The 13,546-nt window shown below is 34.1% G+C and overlaps 1 protein-coding gene across 2 annotated transcripts in view; it reads left to right on the top strand.

The window, feature by feature from the left end:
* The window catches only part of LOC120418668 (AP-1 complex subunit gamma-1-like), a 102,697-nt gene that overhangs the window by 79,642 nt on the left and 9,509 nt on the right, over positions 1-13,546 (top strand). For both annotated transcript variants that reach the window (XM_039581121.2, XM_039581127.2), the window contains one exon: positions 13,393-13,460. In XM_039581121.2, the coding sequence (XP_039437055.1) occupies positions 13,393-13,460 (68 nt within the window). Of the gene's footprint in view, positions 1-13,392; positions 13,461-13,546 lie in introns of those variants that run through there.

Genomic DNA, 13,546 nt, shown 5'->3' with positions numbered 1-13,546 from the left:
AATTCCAAAATTATCCTTAAATGGCGACCCGTAACCGGTGCCGGAAGGGCCAGGAACAGAACAACGGCATGACTCTTAGGGTGGCTTGAAGTTGTATAGGAAATCTTTCTGGTTTTGGCGAGTAGTCTTGTCGAAAAAGCAAAACAGATTTTCTCTACTTCACCGACGTTGCGGCCTTTATTTTGAGGCCTTCTTCAGGGGTTCACTAAAAATGCTGCACATCACTGTTTGTATACACAGTAAAAAATAATGTAAATTTGGAAGCTGTAATTTTGGAAGGTTGAATATTACCTCTTTTATGATGTAATTTTACCTCAATTTAGACTGAAAAAGTGACATTACACCAGAAAAGTGGTAAAATTGCACATTTCCAGAGGTAAAATTACTTTTTTCTGACATAAAAGATGTACCCCTTCCCAGATGTAATATTACCATGATTTTTTTTTCTGTGTAGGAAAATTTAAAAATCAGAACTGCAATTTCCAGGTTCCATTTGGACCCATTTGGATAATTTCGAGTGCTGCAACCGGATTTTTCTAGCAATATGGCCCCAGAAGCTATCCTGAAATTCTGAGCTCATTTGGTTAAGGTTTGACACCATTGACCTGAAGTTAGTATGGAACTTCTTTAAATTTACTATGGGAAATTTTCACTTTTTACCTCTTTCTAGAGAAAAATTCCGAAAACCCTATCAAATTTTCCTATTTTTAGGTTTCTAATATCTTTCGATCCAGGGAACAACTTGGTGGAAGATCGCAATGCGCTAGGAATAGATCCCAAAAAGGTACAGGATGTTTTTTGAAGTTTACTTTTTTCTGCAAAATTTCAAAACGTACTCAAAAAATTACCCTGTATCTTTTCGCGATCAATTCCTAGCGCTTTGCGATGTTCTAAAAAGTTGTTCCCCGGATCTGAACCTCTAAGAAATGACTAATTTGAGAAAATTTCATCGGGTTTACGGAAACTTTCTCCAAGAAGAGTTAAATAGTGAAACATAAATTATTTATAATTATTGAAATTCACAGAAAAACCTTCCGTTTTCAAATGTTTATAAGTTTTAAAATGACAGTGGACTGTCTCGTTGTCGATACTGAAGGGACCGTCGAGAGCGGGAGTTATCAAATTATAGAACAGGCCTGCCCAACGTACGGCCCGCGGGCCGGATCCGGCCCGTGAAGCCATTTCATTCGGCCTGCGACGGCTTTTCAAAATAGTTCTATGATCGGCCCTAAAGGCTGTTCATAATGTACTCCATAAATAAAATTAGTGTCAAAATAAAAAAAAAATAATCTTGAGATCAAATTTTCAGATATTATAACAAATTATTTATTTGTTTTTTTTTTTTTTGGCTTTTGAGAAAAAATGTTGCTAATTCAACGTTTTGTTTGTAACTGTGCCTTTGTATTTTTTAAAATGATTTTATTTCACATTTAAACATTCTTTATGACATGACATGACATTGTATACATTTAATTCCTATCATTTCTATACTGATATTATAAGAATCAATTATTAAACTTTAAAAATGTGCAAAAAGACACTGAATTCAAATTTCTTAAAGTTTTGATACTTTTAAAAATTAAAAAAATGTTTAAAAATTAGTCAAAAAATCAGATAGCTATTTTTTTCATAAACTTCAATAAAAAATTTGACGAATCATAAACTATCAGATATATATTTTTCTATTTTTTTTTTAAATGTCATGTCTTTGAAGTCAAATGAAATCTTGTTTTATAAAATATTTGAATAAAGGTGCACAACAACGCAAAAATTGTTTTTTCGTAGAGAAGATTTGAATCCAAACATTTCAATAAATTGTATCTTGTCTCGACGAAATTTTAATGATTTTTCAGTTAATGATGTCAGGGAATTTAATTTCAATCGACAAAAACAATTACAATACAGTTTTGTCCAAAACAAAATAAAAATAAATCAAATAAACAAATTTTTGAAAGTAATCTTGGTTTTCTTTCTTAAAACCAAGATATTTGAAACTTATTTGCAACACTAGTTTATATTTTTGTTTACTTCAATTAACCTTGTAAAATAAATCTTACGAAATAAAAATGTTCTCTTTTTTAAACTTTTACCAACATTAGTTCCGGCCCGCCCCTGCTTTAGAAAAATCAAATCTGGCCCGCAGGGCCAAAAGATTTGGGCACCCCTGTTATAGAACGAAATATCAAAGCATTTGAAGGGACTGAAAAATGTATTGACAGCTGGAGCAATATTGATATCAAGATGATCGACAGCCAGAGAGTCCACTGTATTTTAATTCAAAAAAATATTATTTTTTCATTGAATGTCCAATAATTTCCAAGTTTAGTTTTAGGATGAGGGCTGATTTGACGACATTGAGAAATTCACCTTTTTCACAATAATAAAACTACAAACCTTTCGATAATTTTTTTTGCAGGGCACATTTTCCTTCATGAAATAGTAGTAAATAGATTAAAAAATAAGGATTCAAATGGCTTTTTACTACATGGACATTATTTTAAAATCTAAACTCTCAAAGATTTAAAGAATGAATTTCTCAAAAAATTTAGAATTTCTCACGAGGCAATCCTTTCTTCAAAATAATACATGAAAATATTAAATAAATAAAAGGATAGACCAAAGCATTATTTAAATTGATTGTTTTTTATTCTGTGAATTATAAACATTGAAAGATTTAAATTGTGGTAATCAAATAGGTGGGATGACTGTCAGAGAAATTTTGCAGAATAAATCATGCTTCAAATTTTGATTTTATTGATTTTTATTTTTTGATGTTTGTAGGCCACACCTTCTAAGATATGACTTAACAAAACAGAACAATGTGTATTGATCTCTGTCTATCCTTTATACCCTTGTCACTTGCCTTCAAAATTTGTAACTAAAATTTACCTTAATTCACTTGTTTTTCGAGAACTAGATAATGGTTCTAAAAAATGAAGTGCGAAGCTATTTTTTAGTTTTTTCATGGGTAAAAATAATTTTCGTCTAATTTCAGCTAGAGATTTTTTTGCTGCAAGTTTATTGTTTTGGTCCGATTTTGGCAGAAATAAAAGATATAAACACCACATTTTAGATTGCCATATAAGCAAAATAAATAACTGAAACAAGGTTAAGAAAAATTTGAACAACAAAGGTTTGTGTACAAAAGTCACCCTTTGGCCATTTCAATATAATTTTTGTTGTTTACAGAGTAAGATTTACAATACTTCAGGTTAACGACATTTTTTAAATCTTTTACTCTGTGTTTGGAGTGCCAATTTCCTTGCTAAAAGTAAATAGTTTTAATAATCTTCATTTTAATTCTTAACATCTTTTTTCCTAAAAATATGTTTTTCGAAGCAAAAGTGGCGCACTTGTATTTCCATAAAAAAAATATCTAAAAAATTTAATACAAAATATTTGCACACCAATGTTTTTTCGTTAAAATTCATTAGAATTTTACTGAATTTTCATCAACTCAAATTTCATCAAATTTAGTAATTTAGATTTACTTAACTCTCAGTCAGTTTGACAGATTATTTGCTGAAGATCCAGCAATCGTCGTTGGTACTTTAGTTATTAAGACTTGATTTTTCTTGCAATTCAAAGTGGTTCCAATTTATTTCTCAAATCACATTTGAAGCTAAAGAATCCCTTAAAAATTTATTTCAGCTTTTCCGATCCCGGTTATGTTGTGACCTGCTGTAATAATTGATTTTTGTTTTGAAAAAAGTTGTTGGTTTCGCAATCCTCCGAACCTAAAAATCAACTGGTTAGCATTGACACCTTTATTACACAAACATCAATTTTCTATCTATTTTTGTAAACATACAATATTACCCAAAACACAGACTAAAACAGGAGTTTTTATGTAAAAATTAAGTATCAAAATGTCTGGTGCGCACTTTGGCCCTGTTCTACACCTTTTTTTTCTAAGCAATAACAACAGGAAGTTTTGTACACCATCTGTACAAATTTTCGTGTGAAGCCTACGTTTAAAAACAGATAACAAAACTTTCTGATTTTGCTTAGCCAATGTTGCCCCATTACTTGAATGGTGTAACAGAGTGTTTATTTTAACAAAAAAATATTTTTTTCTTCAATTTTACAAAATAATTTTCAATCCTTTACCGAAAACCCCTATGCCACCTACGCCCATGCCCACAAACACTCACTTTCAAAGGGCTTTTTGTTTCACTCCCCGCGAATGATGAAAAATTGGTAGAAAAAATAACGGGAAAAAGTCTCAGTTGAAAGGTGCGGTAGGGGAAATCTACCCTTTCCAATCAAACACCTATCTTCGTCATATGGAGAGTTTGATGCTCGATTAAAGCTCCAAAAATACTATTTGGGCTATAAACTTACCAGCAACAGCACCGCCTCGAGTAAGCACGCAAATGTATGCCACTTACTGGCCAAAAAGATCACATTTAATGCACTTTTGATCATAATTTGTATTTTGCGAGACCACTTCTCATCATTTTGTTGGCACACACAGTGACACACACGAGAATCCCTCAAACGCTTAATGAATATCGCCAAAATTAACTTTTCACTTTCGCTTACTTTTTCACGGCGCTTAAGATATGAAATTGCTTCCAACTACCGGCAACATGTTCTTTTGATCATTAGTAAGGCACTCACTTGAAGAATAATCCCGAAAAATGTAATAAATTAGCAAGCGCCATCAAAAAAATAAACGCGCCAAGTCGTTTGACGTTTCAATTTTCACTTTGCATTCCACTCGAAGGCTGAAGAAAACCGAGCGAGAGACGAAGGCAAAAAAGAACAAAGGCTGGCCGTCAACACCACCAGCAGCACAGCCAGCGATGCCAGGAAACTTTCCCTATAAATGCCACTTTTCGTGAGTGTTCGTTTGAAATGTCAGCGCAAATGGCAACACTCGACAGAGTGTTGGAAGAAAAAAGAACTAAGCCGATATTAGAAAAATGGGCGTGGCCCAATGCATTCGCCTCGATTAGAATACCCTTGGGAATTTTTTTTTGTTAGATGCTTGGTAAAGAAATAGAATAACTTTTAGTGAAAGTGAAAATAAACAGAAATGTTCACAAAAACTTGCTCTACTCGTTGGTGTACTTGGTTTTAGTAAAATTCAAGGGAGACTCTAGATTATCCAGCATCATTCATACACGACCGCTTATTAGGATTAAAATGGGTAGATTTCCCCTATATCCGGATCTCAGATTTGAATGAACCTGTCACAACTAACCCAACTGTCATTTTTCTTTTCACCGTCGTCGTCGTCGGAATTTTTCTCACATTTTTCCCGCCAATTCAGCCCGAAAGCTTATGCATTCGGAAAACACGTTTGCGGAATTTTCCCTCGCGGTGGACGAAATCAATAAAAAAATATTTCTAGACAGGACGGGAATAAATCGTTACACGGTTTTCCAGTTTTCCCCTCGTGATGGTCGGCAGAATTGTTGACCTCCGGAAAATCTTACGGCTCGGAATGGTCGTAAACATAAATCACGCGGAGTGGAGCTCTCGCAGATTGCCATCGAAATTTATGCGTTGAAAGGCGCAAAACTTTTTCTTTTCTTTTCTTGATAATGGCTTGAAAATAAGTATGGTCACACCTGTAACCGAGATTGGGTGGAAAGTAAATGAAAATGTCGTTAAAAGTCAGACTTTCGAAATAACGTAAGACAGAATCATACATAATTTAGGGCTTTTCTTTTGAAAAATTAAACAAGGACATCTTTTTTTCTTTTGTTAATAATTAATTCCCACAAAAAAAATAAAATGGTTCAAATGGTGAAAATAGCGCAAATGCGCATAATTCGTAAACTTACTAATAGAGTTGGCTATACTCGTAAAAGTTTTGTCATTTGCATCGTTTCCGATTCAGAAGACCACCGTCAAATCGGGTAGATCTGAAATAATTTTAATATTTTATTTAAAGCTAAACAGTATTTATTTTGAGAAATTTATTTTTACAAGATTATATCTAAAATTTTTAAAGTCTTAAAAATAACAAAAATTTGACACCTACAAACCTACTCCATTTTACGACAAACTCGCCAAACTCCATCACTTACTTGCCAAACGAAGCGTTAACACAACACAGAACGGCACAACTATTTTACAAACTTTATGAATTATTCAGCAAGCGAGGCTGGAACAATGCTGCGTTGCTGCATCGGCACAGGAAATTCAAAAACATTCAACCGGTTCATCACGGCGGTCTTCCGCGAGCACGCTAAATCGTGGGAAAGCCTGTTCCGACTCTGGCGATGGCGGGTTTTCTTGAATTTTCGGTGAACGAAACTAGAGCAGATGTTTGGGGATGGAATTTTTGAATGCTTGAGTGGATTGAGCAGTGGTTTTGCAGTTTCATTCAAAATCTGGCAGTTTATTGTATTAGGCTGTTTCAAGGCCCGGTGAAAAAAATATTTTTTCAAAAAAAAATGATTCATTAACACGCGTTTTTCGATTCACTTTAGAATGCTTTACCACCCTACAGAAAAAAAAAATCCGGTGAAATAGGCCCGGAAAATGGTCCAAATGTCACTTTTCTGAAAATCTCCATATAAAATCCGGGTTTCGTGCAAACTATTTTGACAGTTGGGAAATCCCGCCTTACCTTATCTAATCTAAATACCTTGATGATTGAGCTCGAGCTGTCACAGTTCTGCAAAATATGTTGGCTGACATATCGGGCAGACAGTCAAAAAATAGGATGAAAAAAATGGATTTTAAAATCAATTTAAAATAATTAACTTCGAGGGGCCCTCTTAACAGAAAAGGTCCTACTTAACAGCTCTTTCCACGGGGACCATAGTTGATCCATCGTAAAACGTTGTCTTGTCAGTTTTTCAATTTCCTACAAGTTTGTCTTTGACCACTTTTTGATACGAAGCAACGGCTTTGAGTTAAAGTCGTTTTTAAATTACAAAATACAAAAATTTTACAATTATCTACGCCCTTCTCAAATGTCATTTTCGAGTACAGTTGGCTCCATATACACAAAAATGGCTTATATAGGCATAGGATAACATGTCTAAAAAGCTTCATCGGAGAGGGTCGGGTACAAAAGTACCAGAAAAATTCCTGATTTGAGCTGGAATTGCTCAATTATGTTTCAAAGTTTATGTCGAATCCCCCCTTCAAAATCGACTCGAAAAATCAGGGGGTAAACAAAATATTTTATTTCGAAAACTTTGAAATTTTAATGGAAACAACAGTCAAATCAACTAAAATCGATTAAAAATGCATTTCCTACGTTTATTATCATAAATAGCATGTTTAGTAGGGTGGCTCGACATGTTCAATTTTACAGAACAGGCATTTTCTGGTCCCATTTGGGCCTCCAAACAACCCCCCAAAATTTGGGAGCGATTGGATTTGACCCGGCTTTCCGCAAAGCGATTCAAATTTGTATGGAAATTTGTATGGGAAAACCCTCTTTTTTACATTTTGATTTTTATAATTTTCATTTTTCACTCAATTTAAAAACTAACACCGTAGAAGTATAGTCCTGAATGTCCTCTAAAACTTTCCAGAAGAAAGTATGGTCCTATCTTGCTTCTGGAAAAAGATATAGAGTTTTTAAAAGAGGCATTTCAGAATAAGTGCTGAAAATTATATTTCTTGCCAACACTGCCAGTACTTCGGTAGATATTTCGAAATCTTATGTTTTAACGTAATACGGAAGCAACCTAGCAAAATGGTGTCTTAGGAAAAGTTGTTGTATATGAATGTGGCTTTTATTTAAAAATATTGACATGCAGGGTGACACACCTACAGGGTGTCAACCAAGCCCTAACTTCTACAGGTGAACTTTTAAAGCGTTGGTGTCTTAGGAAAAGTTGTTAAGCTACTTATTCCGAGAAATTTTGACATTGTTGGAAGACAGGGTGGCACATCTACAGGGTGTCAACCCATTTTTAGCTTCTATTTAAGACCTTTTTGATCACTTGTAATGAGATCACTTGAAAAAGAGTACAAATCGCAAATTAGACCTGCCACGCAAAAAGAGGCTGAACAAAAATTCGTAAAAAGTCAGTTTTTCGCATAAAATTTCCGGGGGAATCGATTTCGCATGATTAAAAACAGTTTCAGATATTGCAAATTTATTTTTTATTTTGAATTTCATTTAATTACATAAAAATGAGGGTCAAAAATTTTAATTACAAGATTTTTTTTACAAAAATCACTATTTAAAAAAATCATAACTCGTCGGAAAAATGTTCAAACTCCTAGCTTCTGAATGGTTTAAAAACTGAGCAACTTGGCCGAAGACACTAAATCAATAAAACAAATTCTTGAAAAGTTACAGTTTTTTTATATTTGCGTACCATTTTTGTACGAACAGCTGCCAAAATAGTATGGGTGAACCAATTACACAAAATGGCTTCTTTGGTGATAGGGAAGGCCTCCACAAAGTTTAAGCCAGATAAAAAGATAATAAAAATGATAGAAATCGGCCGATTTTGTCCTTTACATTTTTACAGAAGGAATTCCATTATTCAACTTCCTTACATTTTTCCGAGCCACGTAGCCTAGTGGTAACGCTTCCGCCTAGTAAGCGGTAGATCGGGGTTCAAATCCCGGCTCGGACCAACACAACTGGTGATCGTTTCTCTTCGAGATTCGAAAGGGAAGGTAGTGTATCGTCACAAACTGGACCTTATCACGACACTTTAGGGAGGCGACCTATGGAATGTTAACATTAACCTTAAAAAAGTTAACATTAAGTTGAGAATGAAATTGCCACTGAATCCGCTTTGTAAATGCCGGCCCCGATACACTTCAAGGGTGTTCCCCTCAGGAACTAGGAAAGATTTACATTACTTACATTTTATACAGAAAAATACATTTGATCGGAAAGTTGTCAAACTAGCATCTTAACTTTATTACCGTGTTTGCAATCATGTGCAATCGATTCCCCAGGAAATTTTATGTGAAAAACTGACTTTTTCCGATTTTTTGTTCAGCCTCTTTTTGCGTGGCAGGTCTTATTTGCGATTTGTACTCTTTTTCATCCACTTTATAGTGATCAAAAAGGTCTTAAATAGAAGCTAGAAATGGGTTGACACCCTGTAGATGTGCCACCCTGTCTTCCAACAATGTCAAAATTTCTCGGAATAAGTAGCTTAACAACTTTTTCTAAGACACCAACGCTTTAAAAGTTCACCAGTAGAAGTTAGGGCTTGGTTGACACCCTGTATGTGTGTCACCCTGCATGTCAATATTTTTAAATAAAAGCCACATTCATATACAACAACTTTTCCTAAGACACCATTTTGCTAGGTTGCTTCCTTATTACGTTTAAAAATAAGATTTCGAAATATCTACCGAAGTACTGGCAGTGTTGGCAAGAAATATAATTTTCAGCAATTATTTTGAAATGCCTGTTTTAAAAACTCTGTATCTTTTTCCAGAAACAAGATAGGACCATACTTTCTTCGGGAAAGTTTTAGAGGACATTCAGGACTATACTTCTACGGTGTTAGTTTTTAAATTGAGTGAAAAATTAAAATTATAAAAATCAAAATGTAAAAAAGAGGGTTTTCCCATACAAATTTCCATACAAATTTGAATCGCTTTGCGGAAAGCCGGGTCAAATCCAATCGCTACCAAATTTTGGGGGGTTGTTTGGGGGCCCAAATGGGACCGGAAAATGCCTGTTCTGATTGAATTAGTCCATTTTGAATTTTTCCCATACAACTTCAAGCCACCCTAATGTTTAGGCCCTTTTTAAATATTTAGTTTATATTTTTTATAAATTTCATACTTACAGTTCGCCATTTTATCGCACAAAAAAAAATCGTAAAAAAAATAGCTCAGCTTTTTTTAAATTGCTTAATTATAGTCTGGAGTTTTTTTTTTTGCATTTTTAGTGTGTTTGAACCCACCTTCAGTCATAAATATTTAAAAACACTCAGAAAACAAAAGTACAAAATAAGGCTTATTAGACCGCTTTAAAATAAATCTCTAGATTTTCAATATATTTGCAAGTTATAATTTTGGCGGTTTTACTTTTTGTATAAAACAATGGGTATTTTTAGAATGTAATTATTATTGGAGTGAAACACATGTTGCGATGGTAAATTTTTGTCCAAAAACAATAATTTAATTTAAAAAAAAACAGCCTTATGTTACTTTTAATTATTGATTTTAAAAATAATGGCAACTTTGATTAATGTTTTGATATAAAATCAAATTTGAAATCTTGAAAAATCATCAGCATGCTCCGTTTTCAAGTTTAAGTCTTTTTTTATGTAAAACAAAATTATACTTTAAAAAATTTTTGTTCTGTAAATATGTATTTCGCTAAAATTTTGAATGTATCGTCAAAATAAAGAAAAATTTTTGAACACAGATGTCTCAGGTTCCATTTTCAATGTCAGAAACGAGAATTCGTTAGCATGCCTAACTTTTAATATGTTCTAAATGGATTGGTTTGGACCTTTTCTAAAGTATGTTTTTTTTTTATAGTGTAGCTTAAACCCACATCAATTTGTACAACTTTACCAAAAAGAAAATATTTTCGATGGAGCCTAAATGGTGACCATCCATAAACCACGTGGACATTTTAAGGGGGGGGGGGGCATGGCGATTGTCCACGATCCATACAAAACAGATTTTTCCACGTGGTTTATGGATGGTCCCATGCCTAAATATTTAAAAAAAACAGCTATAGAAGTATAGAAAAAGTTAATTTCTCTTCTAATTTTTAAAAAAGTATATAATACTTAAAAAAAAATTAGAATTCAGACTTTTTTCACAACTCGACATTTTTGAAGTTGATGTCAGTAAACGCTTCAGTTTCATCAAGGTATGATAGATTTGGACTCCCTTAATATGCTCCAATCGACAGAATTGAATTTTATTGATTTGAATGGAATAAATAAAATTGAAAATCTCGGGTATAAATGTTATGGAATCTTCTTTAAAAAAAATAAGGGTGTGGCATGGTTGCTTAAGGTGATTCCATACAATTTATATCCGAAATTTATAATTCTATTTATTCCATTCATGTTCCATAAATTAAATTCTGTCGACTGTAGCGTGTTCAGGGAGCCCAAATCTATCATACCTTGACCAGACTGGGGCGTTTACTTACATCAAATTCAACAGTGTGGAGCTGTGTTATTATGATACTCACAAAAAAATCACACAAATATTATGAATATCAAGAATAGGATTTTTTAAAAGAATGAAAAATCTTACAAAGAAGTATGACTTTTTTTACAGAAATGCTCAGGTTTGAAAGATTGAAAAAAAAAACTCGCAAAAATATTACAACTACAACTTGTTTTTTTTTTTAAGGAATGGAAAATATATCAATATATTTTTAGAAGTCTGCCATGTTGGAAAGGTAAAACTCACTTTTTTCAAAAAAAATCACTTCGGATAATCGAATCACAAAAAAAAAATTCGTTGTCTTATTTTTTATTGTCGAGCTTATGTATGACCCCTAAACTAATGGCGGCCAAAATGGCAGTGATGCAATATTGAAAAAACACAATTTTAACTAAAATGGGGTCGCAGAGCTCAAATTTTATGTTAAAAACAAGAAAGTGAAAACATCCGAAAACATTTTTTTTTTTTGTTCGTGATTCGATTAACCGAAGTCCCATACAAACCTTCGGATAATCGAATCTGGACTGTATTCCAAATAAGTGAAAAATTTGATAAAAAATGATATGGCAGAAAAAAAACAGATCTGAAAAAAATAAATGAAAATTTCTCAAACTACAGTATTAAAATATAACCTAAATTTATTTTAAAAACATGACACCTTTTTAGCAACATTAGACTAAGGCTGATAAGAACGCTGACAGTTTGAACCAATTTGCTAATCCTCGGCTTTTAGATAACTTTTTGTCAAAACTCGAAATAAAAAAACAACAGCTGGCCTGTAAATAGTTATCTGCTGTCTCGAAAATTGCAAAACAATCCTTGCTGTTAAAATGCTTATGCACCCTTTTCAAACGTTGCTCCAGAATCATTAAAACCAGGAAACTCCATCCAAAATGTCTGACCCCATCGTCCATTTCCATTGATTTTTTTTAAACTGTTTCCAACTTTTAATCTCGCTTTCGATTGGCCTCGGATCGCTGACGCGGAAGCTTTCACCACCCCCTGAACCCCCACTCGAAAGCTAATCCATTATGCATGAGGTGGAGGCTACGGAGCCGAGCCGGGTCGATATTTTCCCGGCTCAGCTGCTGACTATCAATTAAATGGAAACCGTTTTTCTGCGCGATGCTCCCCGATCCAGATTGATTCCCCATTAATTTATTTGAAACGCAAAACAACAACACACGTTTAATCCACATCAGTTGACAGAATCAATCATACAGAAGGTGATGGGAGTGAGGGGTGAACGTGGGAGTGCTTGAAATAAAAGTTTGTTTGAACCGAGGGGTAAATTTATGATTTTTGAAGCAAAGAGAATTGAAAGTGAAAAAAATTTAAATAACAAAATAATAAATAAAATTGGAAAAAAATAATAATTTATTTAACTAATTAATAAGTGTCCCACCCCTCGCTTCTCAAACATGTTCAAAAGGTCCTTGAGGAGGATGAGTTCTGATACTCATTAGGGGGACGATAACCCACCCATAAGGTAAATTGACATTTGGGTCAACATGGGTACCCCCCGCTAACCACACCACTTACCCCACCCGAAAAACCTTTGTGATTTGTGACCACTGCAGCTTACCCCCCAAGATCCCACTCCGCAGGGTTGTGGACGAGGGGCAACGATGCGTATAATTAAACGACAGACCAGGAGGGGACTGTCAATTAGATAATGATTAATGGCCTGTCTCCTGCTGTGGTGACCCTCACTACTGAAACAGGTTGCCCTTTGAGGGAAGTCACCGCAAGCTTTGTTTTTTTTTTGTTTATTCCAAGAATAAACTGCCCCAGTGTCCAACCCCTCGCGCTTGTCATCGAATTACTCTGATCGGATGAGGGGACAGATTTTCCACTTCACTCAAGTCTACAGCCTCCGATAATCTCAAGTGCCTTTTCCAAGATGTGGTTTTCCAGATTTTGGAGGGCTTTCGTAATATTTATTGCTGAATGTGACCTAAACCGGGCTGGGGTGTGGGATTATTGGACGGTTTGGGATGAAAGAAAAAAAAATGCACAAATTCTTACGGGAGAGTAGATAAATCGTGAGCATTTATTTCCAGCAAATAAAATGCTAAAAGCCAACTTCCAGTAGATTTGTGACGTAAAATACGTCAAGCTTATGGTGATGAGGGGAAACGCATTAAAAAAGGCAAATCAGTTGGAAGTCACATCAAATTGGATTAACTGCCATTTTATCTACATCAATCATCAGTAACATCAATCTAAACGTTGACGCATCATGTGATTTCAACATGCAACATTATATCATAGTTTTTATTCTCTTTCTCTCACTTACAGATATAGCCCAGGGCTCACAATCAACAATATCAAACAAGTGATCAATGAAACGATAGAAACCAATATTCGTAAGTAATTGCGTAAAAGTGTAGTTATACAAAGAAAAAAGCTTTTTTGTCTTTTTTGTCTTTTTTTGTCTTTTTTTGTCTTTTTT

The sequence above is a fragment of the Culex pipiens genome, chromosome 3, assembly GCF_016801865.2.
Source record: "Culex pipiens pallens isolate TS chromosome 3, TS_CPP_V2, whole genome shotgun sequence".
In the NCBI taxonomy this organism is placed as follows: domain Eukaryota; kingdom Metazoa; phylum Arthropoda; class Insecta; order Diptera; family Culicidae; genus Culex; species Culex pipiens.
This window is presented reverse-complemented; position numbering and strand designations above follow the sequence as displayed.